General features: G+C 39.5%; 1 protein-coding gene across 1 annotated transcript; it reads right to left on the reverse strand.

The window, feature by feature from the left end:
• Nucleotides 1–2,655: 2,655 nt before the first annotated feature.
• On the reverse strand, nt 2,656–2,997 carry Ptmal3 (prothymosin alpha like 3). The gene has a single exon (XM_039097297.2). It carries the CDS (start codon nt 2,989–2,991, stop codon nt 2,680–2,682), a length of 312 nt encoding a protein of 103 aa, XP_038953225.1. The 5' UTR covers nt 2,992–2,997; the 3' UTR covers nt 2,656–2,679.
• Nucleotides 2,998–17,206: the final 14,209 nt, after the last annotated feature.

Raw genomic sequence — 17,206 nt, forward strand, 5'->3', positions numbered from 1 at the left:
TTCAGTGGAATGGGGAGAGTAGAGCTTCAGCAAGACAAGTGGGTGTGTGGCCCAGAGGAACCCAGAGACAAGGTATCTTAGAGTTGCAGGACTTTGTATCTATTTCTGACTCTTGACTTTCTCCACCCAACACTGCACCATGCAGTTTCTGCAAAGAGCCTTGCCTTGGTAGAAGTGTATCCAAAACCAGTCAAGGGTGGTTTGAAAGCAGGCAGTATGTCCTTTCTAGCAGTGGCAGAATTGAGAAACAGTTTTGAAATTTACAAATGGACAAGTAATTTCCAGTTTTCACCAAGTAGCAGAGTTCTTCATCTTTGTTCCTCATTCTTTGTTTACGTCTTTGTTCTCCATAGCAAGATTTCTGCTTCCCCATCACACTCAAGTAAAGATATCTCATTTCCTCTCTCTGAAAACAAAATGATTTGTCAATCAGTACACAAGGGGTACTACCAACATGTTGGGACTCCTTACTCTTAGTGAAGTTCAGAGAATTTACTTTTGCAATGGTCCCAGGATTGAGAGAACTCTGCTCAAAGGTGCTTGAATATATATATATATATATATATATATATATATATATATATATATATATATATATATATATATATATATGTATGTATATATGTGTGTGTGTATGTATGTATGTGTGTGTGTATGTATGTATGTATGTATGTATGTATGTATGTATGTATATCACTTAATTCAAAGTGTTTGGTACTGACCATGACCTTAGTTTAGAGAATATATTCCTAGAGTAGTTGTTGGGTCAGAATCCTAGACATATAGACAGTTCTTTCCAACTTCTGTTCACAAAGACCCATTGTGGAAAAATACCAGATACCGAATGCCATACACAAACCCAGAATGCCATGCTCAGTATTACATGAAATCAAATGAATGTCTGAATTGTATGCACTCTTCTTCTTAATCTGACTCCAACAATGAGCTTTCTTTCTAAAACTTAAGCCCACTCGTATCCTGTTGAACTCTCTTGCTGCCCCTTGGGCCTCTTCAGCCAGTCATCACTTACTAATTGGTTTCCATTTTCATGGTGTATGCTGCTTTGGTCAATTACACAAGTTTTGACTTGTATACTACTAAATAACTGTCCCATTTAAAAATCTCTTATTGCACTGAAATATTGTGTATGTTTACATAATTTTTAAATGATCATAAATGTATAAATAAAGGAGTCCCTTTATTGCACCAATACAGATACAATCACCACTTATATCATAGTGTTATTTATTTTAACCTCTCAGTAACCCTTGGGGATAGCATTGAGGCTCATTTGGTAGAATACTTATCTAACATGCAAAAAGTTCTGGATTGGATCACTAACATTTAATAAACAGGAATCATTATACATGACTGTAATCCTATAAGTCAGGTAGTAGAGGCAGGGAGATCAGAAGTTTAAGGTCTTCCTTTACTATATAGCGAGTTTGATGCTAATCTGGTCTCTCTCTCTCTCTCTCTATATATATATATATATACATATATATGTATATATATGTATATATATATATATATATATATTTAAGTAGCCCCAGTAACAATGTCTCTATTACAAATGCCATATTCATTTAAAGATGACTTATTATTTTTATATGTATATGTTGTCTCCATGAGTGTGTGCCTATGAATACAGGTTCCCTTGGGGTCCAGAAGAGGTTGTTATAACACCAGGATCTAGAGACACAGATAGCTATCCACCACTCAGTATGGGCACTGGGACCTGAACTTGGGTTGTCTACAAAAGCAATAAGAACTCTTAACCATCAACCCATCTCGCCAGCCCCTATATTTTTAAAATTGGTTTTTTATCCAATAATATATGCTCATTATAGATAAAATCACTGATGTTCTGTCATTTAATGATTCCATTCAGTAGATGTTTTGCTCATTTTATGTATAAATTAATATTTTGTGTTATAAATCATAGGTTTATATTATTTAGTGACATATTTTATCATGAAAATGGAATAAACAAATTTTTTAGAACAACTCAGCAAAATAAAATTCTAGTTTATTGTTGGACATTGTTTCACACATACATCAAACAGGCCAAAAAATAAATAAATAAACAGCATCTTCATAGACAAAAAAAAAGGGAAAAAATCTTTTTATCTTTGGCCTTTTTAACCATCTCATATAAACCAACTACTTATAGTACAGCTAGGTACACACACAAAAAAAGTTACTGGAATGCTCAGAATAAGATTATTTTGTTGTTGTTGTTGTTTTTTAACGAGGTTTTTTTTTTTCCTCCTTTGAGCGTATAATGAACATGGTCACACCACAAGTAAAGTCTGAAGTAGGACAGAAAATGCTCTGAAGACTGGATTGGTCACCCGTTATCATTATAAATGGCTGACCCCTAACAATATGTACAAAAATATAAAATGTAAATTAAAATTACAAATTTTCCTTTTAGAGTATTTTTAAGAAAAAAAGCAGGTCCTGGGAAGTTCTGGTTCTTTTCTCCTCCCTTGTTGCCAATTCATGTTGTGGTTTTGGTGGGGTGGTGGAGAGCGCACGTCATCTGTGGGTGGCACAGCCCGCAGTGGGTGGGCGGGGCCTGCTTCTCTAGTGGAAGGTGACCACGTTTAAATTCTGAGACCGGAAGTGGAGGGTGAATATGTCACCGTGTGTAAGGTTAGCTTTTCATTTTGCTGTCTAGTCCTCCTCATCAGTCTTCTGCTTCTTGGTGTCAACATCATCATCCTGATCGTCCTGAGCTACCCGCTTGCCCATAGGAGCCTCAGCTTCCTCATCTTCATCTCCATCCTCTTCCTCACCATCACCTTCCTCCTCCTCCTCCTCTTCATCTACCTCATTGTCAGCCTCGTGCTCCCCATTTTCCTCATTTTGAGCGTTCCCATTGGCAGGTGGATCTCTTCCATTCTCTGCCTCTTCCACAACTTCCTTCTTCTCCTTCAAGTCCTTGGTGGTGATCTTGGAGCTGATGTCCACTGCTGCGTCTGACATGGTGGGGCACGCTGGTGGTCTGATACTGCTAGTAAGGAATTAGTTGAGTTTCGAAGACTCTGGCGAGAAAGCTGCCTGAGTCCGCATTGGAGGAGATGGTGGGCGGCGATGGGCGGTGAAGGTGGCTGCAGTGAGCAGGGAGCACGACCCGGGAACAATGCAAAGATGGCTTTTCCGAACAGCCAGAGGGGCCACAAATTGTTAATTAGCCTTCATGAAATGCAAAACTTTAAACTTAGTAAAATGTTAAAACAAATGTTAGAGTCCTTTTATGTGTTTGATTCTGCACAGTAAATTTTGTTATCAAAACATCTCTTTTAGTAGGAATGATGTATTTAAAAGATGTCCATAGACAAGGCTGCCCACTCTCTCCCTACTTATTCAATATAGTTCTTGAAGTTCTAGCCAGAGCAATCAGACAACAAAAGGAGGTCAAGGGGATACAGATCGGAAAAGAAGAAGTCAAAATATCACTATTTGCAGGTGATATGATAGTATATTTAAGTGATCCCAAAAGTTCCACCAGAGAAATACTAAAGCTGATAAACAACTTCAGCAAAGTGGCTGGGTATAAAATTAACTCAAATAAATCAGTAGCCTTCCTCTACACAAAAGAGAAACAAGCCGAGAAAGAAATTAGGGAAACGACACCCTTCATAATAGACCCAAATAGTATAAAGTACCTCGGTGTGACTTTAACAAAGCAAGTAAAAGATCTGTACAATAAGAACTTCAAGACTCTGAAGAAAGAAATTGAAGAAGTCCTCAGAAGATGGAAAGATCTCCCATGCTCATGGATTGGCAGGATTAATATAGTAAAAATGGCCATTTTACCAAAAGCAATCTATAGATTCAATGCAATCCCCATCAAAATACCAATCCAATTCTTCAAAGAGTTAGACAGAACAATTTGCAAATTCATCTGGAATAACAAAAAACCCAGGATAGTTAAAACTATCCTCAACAATAAAAGGACTTCAGGGGGAATCACTATCCCTGAACTCAAGCAGTATTACAGAGCAATAGTGATAAAAACTGCATGGTATTGGTACAGAGACAGATAGATAGACCAATGGAATAGAATTGAAGACCCAGAAATGAACCCACACACCTATGGTCACTTGATTTTTGACAAAGGAGCCAAAACCATCAAATGGAAAAAAGATAGCATTTTCAGCAAATGGTGCTGGTTCAACTGGAGGTCAACATGTAGAAGAATGCAGATCGATCCATGCTTATCACCCTGTATAAAGCTTAAGTCCAAGTGGATCAAGGACCTCCACATCAAACCAGATACACTCAAACTAATAGAAGAAAAACTAGGGAAGCATCTGGAACACATGGGCACTGGAAAAAATTTCCTGAACAAAACACCAATGGCTTATGCTCTAAGATCAAGAATCGACAAATGGGATCTCATAAAACTGCAAAGCTTCTGTAGGGCAAAGGACACTGTGGTTAGGACAAAACGGCAACCAACAGATTGGGAAAAGATCTTTACCAATCCTACAACAGATAGAGGCCTTATATCCAAAATATACAAAGAACTCAAGAAGGTAGACCGCAGGTAGACAAATAACCCTATTAAAAAATGTTGTTTTAGTGCTAAACAAAGAATTCACAGCTGAGGAATGCCGAATGGCTGAGAAACACCTAAAGAAATGTTCAACATCTTTAGTCATAAGGGAAATGCAAATCAAAACAACCCTGAGATTTCACCTCACACCAGTGAGAATGGCTAAGATCAAAAACTCAGGTGACAGCGGATGCTGGCGAGGATGTGGAGAAAGAGGAACACTCCTCCATTGTTGGTGGGATTGCATACTGGTACAACCATTCTGGAAATCAGTCTGGAGGTTCCTCAGAAAATTGGACATTGAACTGCCTGAGGATCCAGCTATACCTCTCTTGGGCATATACCCAAAAGATGCCCCAACATATAAAAAAGACACGTGCTCCACTATGTTCATCGCAGCCTTCTTTATAATAGCCAGAAGCTGGAAAGAACCCAGATGCCCTTCAACAGAGGAATGGATACAGAAAATGTGGTCCATCTACACAATGGAATATTACTCAGCTATCAAAAACAATGACTTTATGAAATTCGTAGGCAAATGGTCGGAACTGGAAAATATCATCCTGAGTGAGGTAATCCAATCACAGAAAAACACACATGGTATGCACTCATTGATAAGTGGTTATTACCCCAAATGCTTGAATTACCCTAGATGCCTAGAACAAATGAAACTCAAGACAGATGATCAAAATGTGAATGCTTCACTCCTCCTTTAAAAGGGGAACAAGAATACCCTTGGCAGGGAATAGAGAAGCAAAGATAAAAACAGACACAGAAGGAACACCCATTCAGAGCCTGCCCCACATCTGGCCCATGCATATACAGCCATCCAATTAGACAAGATGGATGAAGCAAAGAAGTTCAGGCCGACAGGAGCCGGATGTAGATCTCTCCCAAGAGACACAGCCAGAATACAGCAAACACAAAGGCGTATGCCAGCAGCAAACCACTGAATTGAGAATAGGACCCCCATTGAAGGAATCAGAGAACGAACTGAAAGAGCTTGAAGGGGCTCGAGACCCCATATGTACAACAATGCCAAGCAACCAGAGCATCCAGGGACTAAGCCACTACCTAAAGACTTATACATGGATTGACCCTGGACTCTGACCTCATAGGTAGCAATGAATATCCTAGTAAGAGCACCAGTGGAAGGGGAAGCCCTGGGTCCTGCTAAGACTGAACCCCCAGTGAACTAGATTGTTGGGGGGAGGGCAGCAAAGGGGGGGAGGATGGGGAGGGGAACACCCATAAAGAAGGGGAGGGGGGAGGGGGATGTTTGCCCGGAAACCGGGAAAGGGAATAACACTCGAAATGTATATAAGAGCTCTGCACCCAAATCCCGTGGGAGGGAGCGCTAAACCTTCAGAGAGGCAGACAAGCCTGGGAAACCAGAAGAGACTGCTCTCTGAACAAACACATCACGGACGCCAGAGGAAAACACCAAAGGCCATCTGGAACCCTGGTGCACTGAAGCTCCCAGAAGGGGCTGCACAGGTCTTGCTGGTTGCTGCCGCCGCAGAGAGCCCGTGGGCAGCACCCCGCGAGCGAACTTGAGCCTCGGGACCACAGGTAAGACCAACTTGTATGCTGCAAGTGACCTGCTTGGTGAACTCAAGACACAGGCCCACAGGAACAGCTGAAGACCTGTACAGAGGAAAAACTACACGCATGAAAGCAGAACACTCTGTCCCCATAACTGGCTAAAAGAAAACAGGAAAACAGGTCTGCAGCATTCCTGACACACAGGCTTATAGGACAGTCTAGCCACTGTCAGAAATAGCAGAACAAAGTAACACTAGAGATAATCTGATGGCGAGAGGAAAGCGCAGGAACCCAAGCAACAGAAACCAAGACTACATGGCATCATCGGAGCCCAATTCTCCCACCAAAACAAACATGGAATGTCCAAACACACCAGAAAAGCAAGATCTAGTTTCAAAATCATATTTGATCATGATGCTGGAGGACTTCAAGAAAGACGTGAAGAACTCCCTTAGAGAAACACAGGAAAACATTAATAAACAAGTAGAAGCCTACGGAGAGAAATCGCAAAAATGCCTGAAAGAATTCCAGGAAAACATAAATAAACAAGTAGAAGCCCATAGAGAGGAGACACAAAAATCCATGAAAGAATATCAGGAAATCATAAATAAACAAGTAGAAGCCCATAGAGAGGAGTCACAAAAATCCCTGAAAGAATTCCAGGAAAACACAATCAAACAGTTGAAGGAATTAAAAATGGAAATAGAAGCAATCAAGAAAGAACACATGGAAACAACCCTGGATATAGAAAACCAAAAGAAGAGACAAGGAGCTGTAGATACAAGCTTCACCAACAGAATACAAGAGATGGAAGAGAGAATCTCAGGAGCAGAAGATTCCATAGAAATCATTGACTCAACTGTCAAAGATAATGTAAAGCAGAAAAAGCTACTGGTCCAAAACATACAGGAAATCCAGGACTCAATGAGAAGATCAAACCTAAGGATAATAGGTATAGAAGAGAGTGAAGACTCCCAGCTCAAAGGACCAGTAAATATCTTCAACAAAATCATAGAAGAAAACTTCCCTAACCTAAAAAAAGAGATACCCATAGGCATACAAGAAGCCTACAGAACTCCAAATAGATTGGACCAGAAAAGAAACACCTCCCGTCACATAATAGTCAAAACACCAAACGCACAAAAGAAAGAAAGAATATTAAAAGCAGTAAGGGAAAAAGGTCAAGTAACATATAAAGGCAGACCTATCAGAATCACACCAGACTTCTCGCCAGAAACTATGAAGGCCAGAAGATCCTGGACTGATGTCATACAGACCCTAAGAGAACACAAATGCCAGCCCAGGTTACTGTATCCTGCAAAACTCTCAATTAACATAGATGGAGAAACCAAGATATTCCATGACAAAACCAAATTTACACAATATCTTTCTACAAATCCAGCACTACAAAGGATAATAAAGGGTAAAGCCCAACATAAGGAGGCAAGCTATACCCTAGAAGAAGCAAGAAACTAATCGTCTTGGCAACAAAACAAAGAGAATGAAAGCACACAAACATAACCTCACATCCAAATATGAATATAACGGGAAGCAATAATCACTATTCCTTAATATCTCTCAACATCAATGGCCTCAACTCCCCAATAAAAAGACATAGATTAAGAAACTGGATACGCAAAGAGGACCCTGCATTCTGCTGCCTACAGGAAACACACCTCAGAGACAAAGACAGACACTACCTCAGAGTGAAAGGCTGGAAAACAACTTTCCAAGCAAATGGTCAGAAGAAGCAAGCTGGAGTAGCCATTCTAATATCAAATAAAATCAATTTTCAACTAAAAGTCATCAAAAAAGATAAGGAAGGACACTTCATATTCATCAAAGGAAAAATCCACCAAGATGAACTCTCAATCCTAAATATCTATGCCCCAAATAAAGGGCACCTACATACGTAAAAGAAACCTTACTAAAGCTCAAAACACACATTGCACCTCACACAATAATAGTGGGAGATTTCAACACCCCACTCTCATCAATGGACAGATCATGGAAACAGAAATTAAACAGTGATGTCGACAGACTAAGAGAAGTCATGAGCCAAATGGACTTAACAGATATTTATAGAACATTCTATCCTAAAGCAAAAGGATATACCTTCTTCTCAGCTCCTCATGGTACTTTCTCCAAAATTGACCATATAATTGGTCAAAAAACGGGCCTCAACAGGTACAGAAAGATAGAAATAATCCCATGCGTGCTATCGGACCAGCACGGCCTAAAACTGGTCTTCAATAACAATAAGGAAAGAATGCCCACATATACGTGGAAATTGAACAATGCTCTACTCAATGATAACCTGGTCAAGGAAGAAATAAAGAAAGAAATTAAAGACTTTTTAGAATTTAATGAAAATGAAGGTACAACATACCCAAACTTATGGGACACAATGAAAGCTGTGCTAAGAGGAAAATTCATAGCGCTGAGTGCCTGCAGAAAGAAACAGGAAAGAGCATATGTCAGCAGCTTGACAGCACACCTAAAAGCTCTAGAACAAAAAGAAGCAAATACACCCAGGAGGAGTAGAAGGCAGGAAATAATCAAACTCAGAGCTGAAATTAACCAAGTAGAAACAAAAAGGACCATAGAAAGAATCAACAGAACCAAAAGTTGGTTCTTTGAGAAAATCAACAAGATAGATAAACCCTTAGCCAGACTAACGAGAGGACACAGAGAGTGCGTCCAAATTAACAAAATCAGAAATGAAAAGGTGACATAACTACAGATTCAGAGGAAATTCAAAAAATCATCAGATCTTACTATAAAAGCCTATATTCAACAAAACTTGAAAATCTGCAGGAAATGGACAATTTCCTAGACAGATTCCAGGTACCGAAGTTAAATCAGGAACAGATAAACCAGTTAAACAACCCCATAACTCCTAAGGAAATAGAAGCAGTCATTAAAGGTCTCCAAACCAAAAAGAGCCCAGGTCCAGATGGGTTTAGTGCAGAATTCTATCAGACCTTCATAGAAGACCTCATACCAATATTACCCAAACTATTCCACAAAATTGAAACAGATGGATCACTACCGAATAACTTCTACGAAGCCACAATTACTCTTATACCTAAACCACACAAAGACACAACAAAGAAAGAGAACTTCAGACCAATTTCCCTTATGAATATCGACGCAATAATACTCAATAAAATTCTGGCAAACCGAATCCAAGAGCACATCAAAACAATCATCCACCATGACCAAGTAGGCTTCATCCCAGGCATGCAGGGATGGTTTAATATACGGAAAACCATCAACGCGATCCATTATATAAACAAACTGAAAGAACAAAACCACATGATCATTTCATTAGATGCTGAGAAAGCATTTGACAAAATTCAACACCCCTTCATGATAAAAGTCCTTGAAAGAATAGGAATTCAAGGCCCATACCTAAACATAGTAAAAGCCATATACAGCAAAGCAGTTGCTAACATTAAACTAAATGGAGAGAAACTTGAAGCAATCCCACTAAAATCAGGGACTAGACAAGGCTGCCCACTCTCTCCCTACTTATTCAATATAGTTCTTGAAGTTCTAGCCAGAGCAATCAGACAACAAAAGGAGGTCAAGGGGATACAGATCGGAAAAGAAGTCAAAATATCACTATTTGCAGATGATATGATAGTATATTTAAGTGATCCCAAAAGTTCCACCAGAGAACTACTAAAGCTGATAAACAATTTCAGCAAAGTGGCTGGGTATAAAATTAACTCAAATAAATCAGTTGCCTTCCTCTATACAAAAGAGAATCAAGCCGAGAAAGAAATTAGGGAAACGACACCCTTCATAATAGACCCAAATAATATAAAGTACCTCGGTGTGACTTTAACAAGGCAAGTAAAAGATCTGTACAATAAGAACTTCAAGACACTGAAGAAGGAAATTGAAGAAGACCTCAGAAGATGGAAAGATCTCCCATGCTCATGGATTGGCAGGATTAATATAGTAAAAATGGCCATTTTACCAAAAGCAATCTACAGATTCAATGCAATCCCCATCAAAATACCAATCCAATTCTTCAAAGAGTTAGACAGAACAATTTGCAAATTCATCTGGAATAACAAAAAACCCAGGATAGCTAAAGCTATCCTCAACAATAAAAGGACTTCAGGGGGAATCACTATCCCTGAACTCAAGCAGTGTTACAGAGCAATAGTGATAAAAACTGCATGGTATTGGTACAGAGACAGACAGATAGACCAATGGAATAGAATTGAAGACCCAGAAATGAACCCACACACCTATGGTCACTTGATTTTTGACAAAGGAGCCAAAACCATCAAATGGAAAAAAGATAGCACTTTCAGCAAATGGTGCTGGTTCAACTGGAGGTCAACATGTAGAAGAATGCAGATCGATCCATGCTTATCACCCTGTACAAAGCTTAAGTCCAAGTGGATCAAGGACCTCCACATCAAACCAGACACACTCAAATTAATAAAAGAAAAACTAGGGAAGCATCTGGAACACATGGGCACTGGAAAAATTTCCTAAACAAAACACCAATGGCTTACGCTCTAAGATCAAGAATTGACAAATGGGATCTCATAAAACTGCAAAGCTTCTGTAAGGCAAAGGACACTGTGGTTAGGACAAAACGGCAACCAACAGATTGGGAAAAGATCTTTACCAATCCTACAACAGATAGAGGCCTTATATCCAAAATATACAAAGAACTCAAGAAGTTAGACCGCCGGGAGACAAATAACCCTATTAAAAAATGGGGTTCAGAGCTAAACAAAGAATTCACAGCTGAGGAATGCCGAATGGCTGAGAAACACCTAAAGAAATGTTCAACATCTTTAGTCATAAGGGAAATGCAAATCAAAACAACCCTGAGATTTCACCTCACACCAGTGAGAATGGCTAAGATCAAAAACTTAGGTGACAGCAGAATCTGGCGAGGATGTGGAGAAAGAGGAACACTCCTCCATTGTTGGTGGGATTGCATACTGGTACAACCATTCTGCAAATCAGTCTGGAGGTTCCTCAGAAAATTGGACATTGAACTGCCTGAGGATCCAGCTATACCTCTCTTGGGCATATACCCAAAAGATGCCCCAACATATAAAAAAGACACGTGCTCTACTATGTTCATCGCAGCCTTATTTATAATAGCCAGAAGCTGGAAAGAACCCAGATGTCCTTCAACAGAGGAATGGATACAGAAAATGTGGTACATCTACACAATGGAATATTACTCAGCTATCAAAAACAACGAGTTTATGAAATTCGTAGGCAAATGGTTGGAACTGGAAAATATCATCCTGAGTTAGCTAACACAATCACAGAAAGACATACATGATGTGCACTCATTGATAAGTGGCTATTAGCCCAAATGCTTGAATTACCCTAGATGCCTGGAACAAATGAAACTCAAGACGGATGATCAAAATGTGAATGCTTCACTCCTTTAAAAGGGGAACAAGAATACCCTTGGCAGGGAATAGAGAGGCAAAGATTAAAACAGAGACTGAAGGAACACCCATTCAGAGCCTGCCCCACATGTGGCCCATACATATACAGCCACCCAATTAGACAAGATGGATGAAGCAAAGAAGTGCAGACCGACAGGAGCTGGATGTAGATCGCTCCTGAGAGACACAGCCAGAATACAGCAAACACAGAGGTGAATGCCAGCAGCAAACCACTGAACTGAGAATAGGACCCCCGTTGAAGCAATCAGAGAAAGAACTGGAAGAGCTTGAAGGGGCTCGAGACCCCATATGTACAACAGTGCCAAGCAACCAGAGCTTCCAGGGACTAAGCCACTACCTAAAGACTATACATGGACTGACCCTGGACTCTGACCTCATAGGTAGCAATGAATATCCTAGTAAGAGCACCAGTGGAAGGGGAAGCCCTGGGTCCTGCTAAGACTGAACCCCCAGTGAACTAGACTGGTGGGGGGAGGGCGGCAATGGGGGGAGGGTTGGGAGGGGAACACCCATAAGGAAGGGGAAGGGGGAGGGGCATGTTTGCCCGGATACCGGGAAAGGGAATAACATTCGAAATGTATATAAGAAATACTCAAGTTATTAAAAAAAAAGAAAGTAAGTACAGGAAAATTAATTGGTAAAAGTGCAGCCTGGGTGTAGGAGAAGACACCAGCATTTTGAAAATGCCAGCACCATAAGAAGACCACCAAGAACATGGCGGCAACGGAGTGGAGCGAGGTGGAATGCAGATGAAATGTTGTGTGGGCTGCAGACCGTAGAGCTAAAAAGTGACCAAAGCCCTTTGGAGGACCCCGGAAGACTGCGAGTGGAGCTTAGACATTGGACCCTGCATTACGTACACTGTTGGAAGTTTGGTTTGCTTGATCTGGTTGTGACTGCGCTCTGCATCTCCCATCTTGAAGTGAGATATTATTTATTTTCATTTTGAGGCCTTATAAAAGACCACAATGGAGAGTTTCAACCCCCCCCAAATAAATAAATAAATAAATAAAAGATGTTCAGTTCAAAGTAGGAAAATCACATGAAGAAATGTTGGTAAAGCAGAATGAGAAATTACTAGAATAGAAATGAAGCAGAAAGATACAGAGAATATTATTTCTGCAACACTCTGTGTTGGAGTCAACAGAGCAATGTAGTTTCACACACAGAGAGAGAGAGAGAGAGGGAGGGGAGAGGAGAGAGAGAGGGGGGAAGGGAGAAGGGGAGAGGGGGGAGATGGGAAGGGGGAGAGGGAGAGAGAATATAAACCCAAATTGTGTTGTTCAATGATCTGAAGAGTAGAATGGGACTACATTAATGAACTTTATATATCTTATATTTAGATAGAAGCAGTTATTTAGCATGTAACATGCATGGTTAGCGCTGTAACCATATATGTATCTGTAGGATGATACTAAACCTGGTTAAAGTAAAACAAGCCTCTGATAAGAAGTTGAGAAAATCAATCTTTATGTGTTAAAAGTTTATGTGGCATTTTCTTTCTCTTCCTATAACCAAGTATTACCTACTTTTCTAAAAGAAGTTTAAACAATTTTGCTTTCCTAAAAAGTTGTAGAGGGCACTGTGAGCTTAAGTAATGTCCATTCTGTTTTATACAAATCAACACAAGAGTCAGTTTTAGTCAAGAGAGAGCAAAGTGATTACAAACAAGTCTTCTGTGCCCAAGTTAATGTCCTGGTTTTGTTGAAAAGGTGACTTAGTCTCCACCTCAGCTCTTGGCAGGAGCCATCTGGCAGAGGCACCGGGATGGCACCAAAGGACCTTTAAAGTTATGTTGCTCCCTTCTCGTTTTGTAGTTCAGATACTTGTAAATTCACCTGCTGATGCAATAAATTTTCAGAGACATTCCACAAACCATTTACCCAGGTTCCTCAAAATAGTGACAAATTACAGGACCTAAAACAATATCAAACTAAGACACTGACATTAATACAGTAGGCTTAACTCACTCAGATTTCCCAAGTTTTGCTTGAACTCATGTGGATGTGATTGTCTTTGAAACAGGAGGATACCCAGGAGGGAGTGTTATAGGAAATATTTTATTTTCTCAATGCACATTGCTGACCTTGGGAGTATTATAGAAGAAAGGAACATCCACTATGGTTGCTTATCAATGAAACCCATCTATCTATTGACTGGAGGGAAGAGGTCTACACTGCCATAGGTGGAGAGTGGATATTAAGGTTAAAATTGTGGACTCTGTAAGCAAGTAGCTGGATTTGAATCCTGACTTGGCTAAGCAGAAGATGTCAGGAATGGAGCCTTAGGTAAGTTACCTGGAAATGGTAATAATTTCTTAGTTATATACTTTTAAGATTTAAAAACTGATTAAATGGATTTGTCTGGAACCTTGGTGTGAACCTAGTTTTGCCCATTCATGGTGACTATAGATACTCTCAGCCTTCCTTGTTAGCTTATTCCTATTCCTTGTGTCAGCTGCTAATTGTTGTGGATTTGGTCTAATGCTGCTTGTATTATGTTAATATGGGGCCCCAAAATTCCATGAGAATACTCATGTCTGCTTGTAAGGCACTAAAGGAAACCTGTCCCTTGTTTGGTTTGGGATTGATAAAGTTTCCTGGGAAGGGACCAAGGAAGAAGGAGGATGGAGAGAGAACTGCCATGTGGTGAGGAGAGGAGACACTACACCTGAGAGGTGCAGGACACAGAGCGTAGTCACCATGCAGGAGCCAGGGGAGCTTGGCCCAAGAGAACTGCACATTTGGGTCTAGGGCAGCAAAGATGGTATATAGATTTTAGTAAGTAATAACTCAGGAATATTGGAGGGGAGATGGATTAGCCATGTGAAGGTTAGGAAGTGGCCCAGCCATGGAGCTGTTTTAGGCATATCAAAATATAAAGGCTAAGTGTATGTGTCTTTTATTCGGGAATCCAGAACATTGGGGTGGGTGGTGAGGAACTTGCCTCCACTCCCAGAATCAATTGAGTAGATTAATTGGGTACAGCTATAGCTAATATCTAGTAACATTCTCCACCTGTAACCCAAGTTGTGACATTGTGCTAGGTCTCAGGTAGGCAATTCACGCTATCCTTATTGTTCTTTGTGATGAACTCTCCATTTTCACCCTTAGTCCTGTTGCAACCTGTTTGCAGGTACTCCTCTTATCTCAATTCATTTATTAGAGACTCCAACTCCTGATATAAAACCAGGTCTCTCCTAACCCTTTCATCCTTGTCTCTCTGGACATTCTTTGTTCTACTGCAATCTATTTGCAAAAAACCACACCTCTACATGACACTTTACTCAGCAAGACAAAGTTCATTTAAGGTACCAAAATGAGTCACCACAGTCAACTTGCAGCCCTTATCACAATGTGATAGGCAGTTTTAGCTGAAGCAGTATTTCCTTTATAAACTGGGTTGTCTTTGTGTGTGGTGCCTAAATGTTCAGGGTTGGTATTCTGAATGTTTCTTGTACTTCGATAAGTACCTCCTGCGTTGTTTTGCACAGTTTTCTTCTATGATTTTGTTGAAAATATTTTCTGAACCTTTAACTTGAGTTTCTTCTCCTTCCTCTATCCTATTATCTGTAACTTTTGTATTTTTATAGTGTGGTTTGTCAAGAACTAGCCTCAGCTTGGAGAGGTGTTCCTGAGAGAAGGGGTGTCTGTCATTGGCAAAACAGAGGATTTGAAGTCAAATCGGGGGTTACAAGCTGATGGTCAATGTTCTGCTCAAGACAGCTTTCCAGATAGTTCTCTGCTCAAGACAACTTTCTCTGAAATAAAATTGGAAATAATAAAAATTGACGAATCAAACAAAAATCTCAAAGGTAAGTCTCACTAATAGAGTATAACACCTGGAAGAAAGAATTTCAGGCTTTGAAGAAAAGGTAGAAGAAATAGATATCTCAGTCAAACAGAATGTTAAATCTAAAAAAAAAATCAAGCTACAAACAATTGAGGAAATCAGCCATACGATGAAAATACCAAATTTATGGTTAATAGGAATGGAGGAAGGAAAAAAAAACTCAAGTCAAAGGCACGGTAAAGTCATAGAAAAAAATGTCACAAAACCAAATCAGGAGGTACCTATTATGGTAAAAGAAACATTCAAAATATTAATCCTAAACAATTAGGCACCAAACACATGAACTACCAAGCTATAAATCACATATCACACTGTGACTATGATGAATCGATTTTGGTACTTCAGATGAACTTTGTCTTGATAAATAAAGTACCAGTAATGAAATGGGAAACTTCTTGTCACTTCATAGAACTTTCTCCAAAATTGACAACATATTTGGACACAAAGCAAGTCTCAGTGGATACAATAAAATAATGTGCTACATTCTATCTGACTACAATAAATTAAAACCAAATATCAACAAAAACAAAAACAAAAACAGAAACCAAAGAAAGTTTTCAAACTCATTGAAACTGAAAAACTGACTACTGAATGAAAAATGAGTCAAGACAAAATTAAATAGGAAATTAAAAACTTTTTCAGAGTTGAATAAAACTAAAAATGGAAATACAACATATCTAAATACCAAATATTGGACTCAATGAAGGCAGTTCAAGGAAGCAAGGCCATAGTACTACTTACCTATCTACCTACCTACCTACGTATACACACACACACACACACACACACACACACACACACACACACACAGAGAGAGAGACACAGGAGAGTTATTAACAACTTTGTGGTGCTTCTGAAAGCTCTAGAACAGAAAGAAGAAATAATGTTCAAAAGTAGAGGGGAAGAAATAATCAAACACAGGGTTGATATCAATAAATAGAAACAGACAAAAATTGCAAAGAATTAAATGAAAAGTTGGTCTTTTGAGAAAATCAATGATTGATACAGTCTTAGTTAAATTAACTAAAAGATGGAGATAGAAGATCCAAATTAATAAAATTATAGGTGAAAATAGGGGCATCACAACAGAAACTGTGGAAATTCAGAGAACCTTAAGCACATACTTTAAACAATCCGAACTCCACCACACTGGAAAACTTTAAATAAATGAATTAATTTATTGAATACATATATGTATATGACAAACAATAGTTTAATCATGGTCAGATAAGCCTTTAAATAGAAGAGTTAAGTAGAAGACTCCCAACAAGCAAAACAAGCAAGCAAACAAACAATCTCATGGCCAGATGGATTCAGTGTAGATTCCTGTCAGAACTACTAAGAAGAATTAATGACAATACTCTTCAAGTTATTCTACAAAATAGAAACAAAGGGAACATTACCAAGAAAGAAAATTACAGACCAATATTTGCATAAACAGAGATGTAAATGATGTCCTGAGAGAGCACAGGAACTCCACGGGAAGACTAACACAGTCAACTAACCTGGACCCTTGTGGGCTCTCAGAGACTGAATTACCAACCAAACAGCATCTACAGGCTGGATCTAGGTACCTGCGCAGCTCTGTCTTCATGTGGGTCCGCCAACAACTGGATAAGAGGTCTGTTCCTAAATCTATTGCCTGCCAATGGATTCCTGTTCCCCTAACTGGGCTGCCTTGCATGGCCTGAGTGGGAGAGAATGTACCTAGTTTAGCACAGATGGAAAAGAAATGTAAAGGGGAATATGGAAAACAAGTCAACATTAAGGGCCACTGGAG

Source organism: Rattus norvegicus, chromosome 18 (genome assembly GCF_036323735.1).
Source record: "Rattus norvegicus strain BN/NHsdMcwi chromosome 18, GRCr8, whole genome shotgun sequence".
In the NCBI taxonomy this organism is placed as follows: Eukaryota; Metazoa; Chordata; class Mammalia; order Rodentia; family Muridae; genus Rattus; species Rattus norvegicus.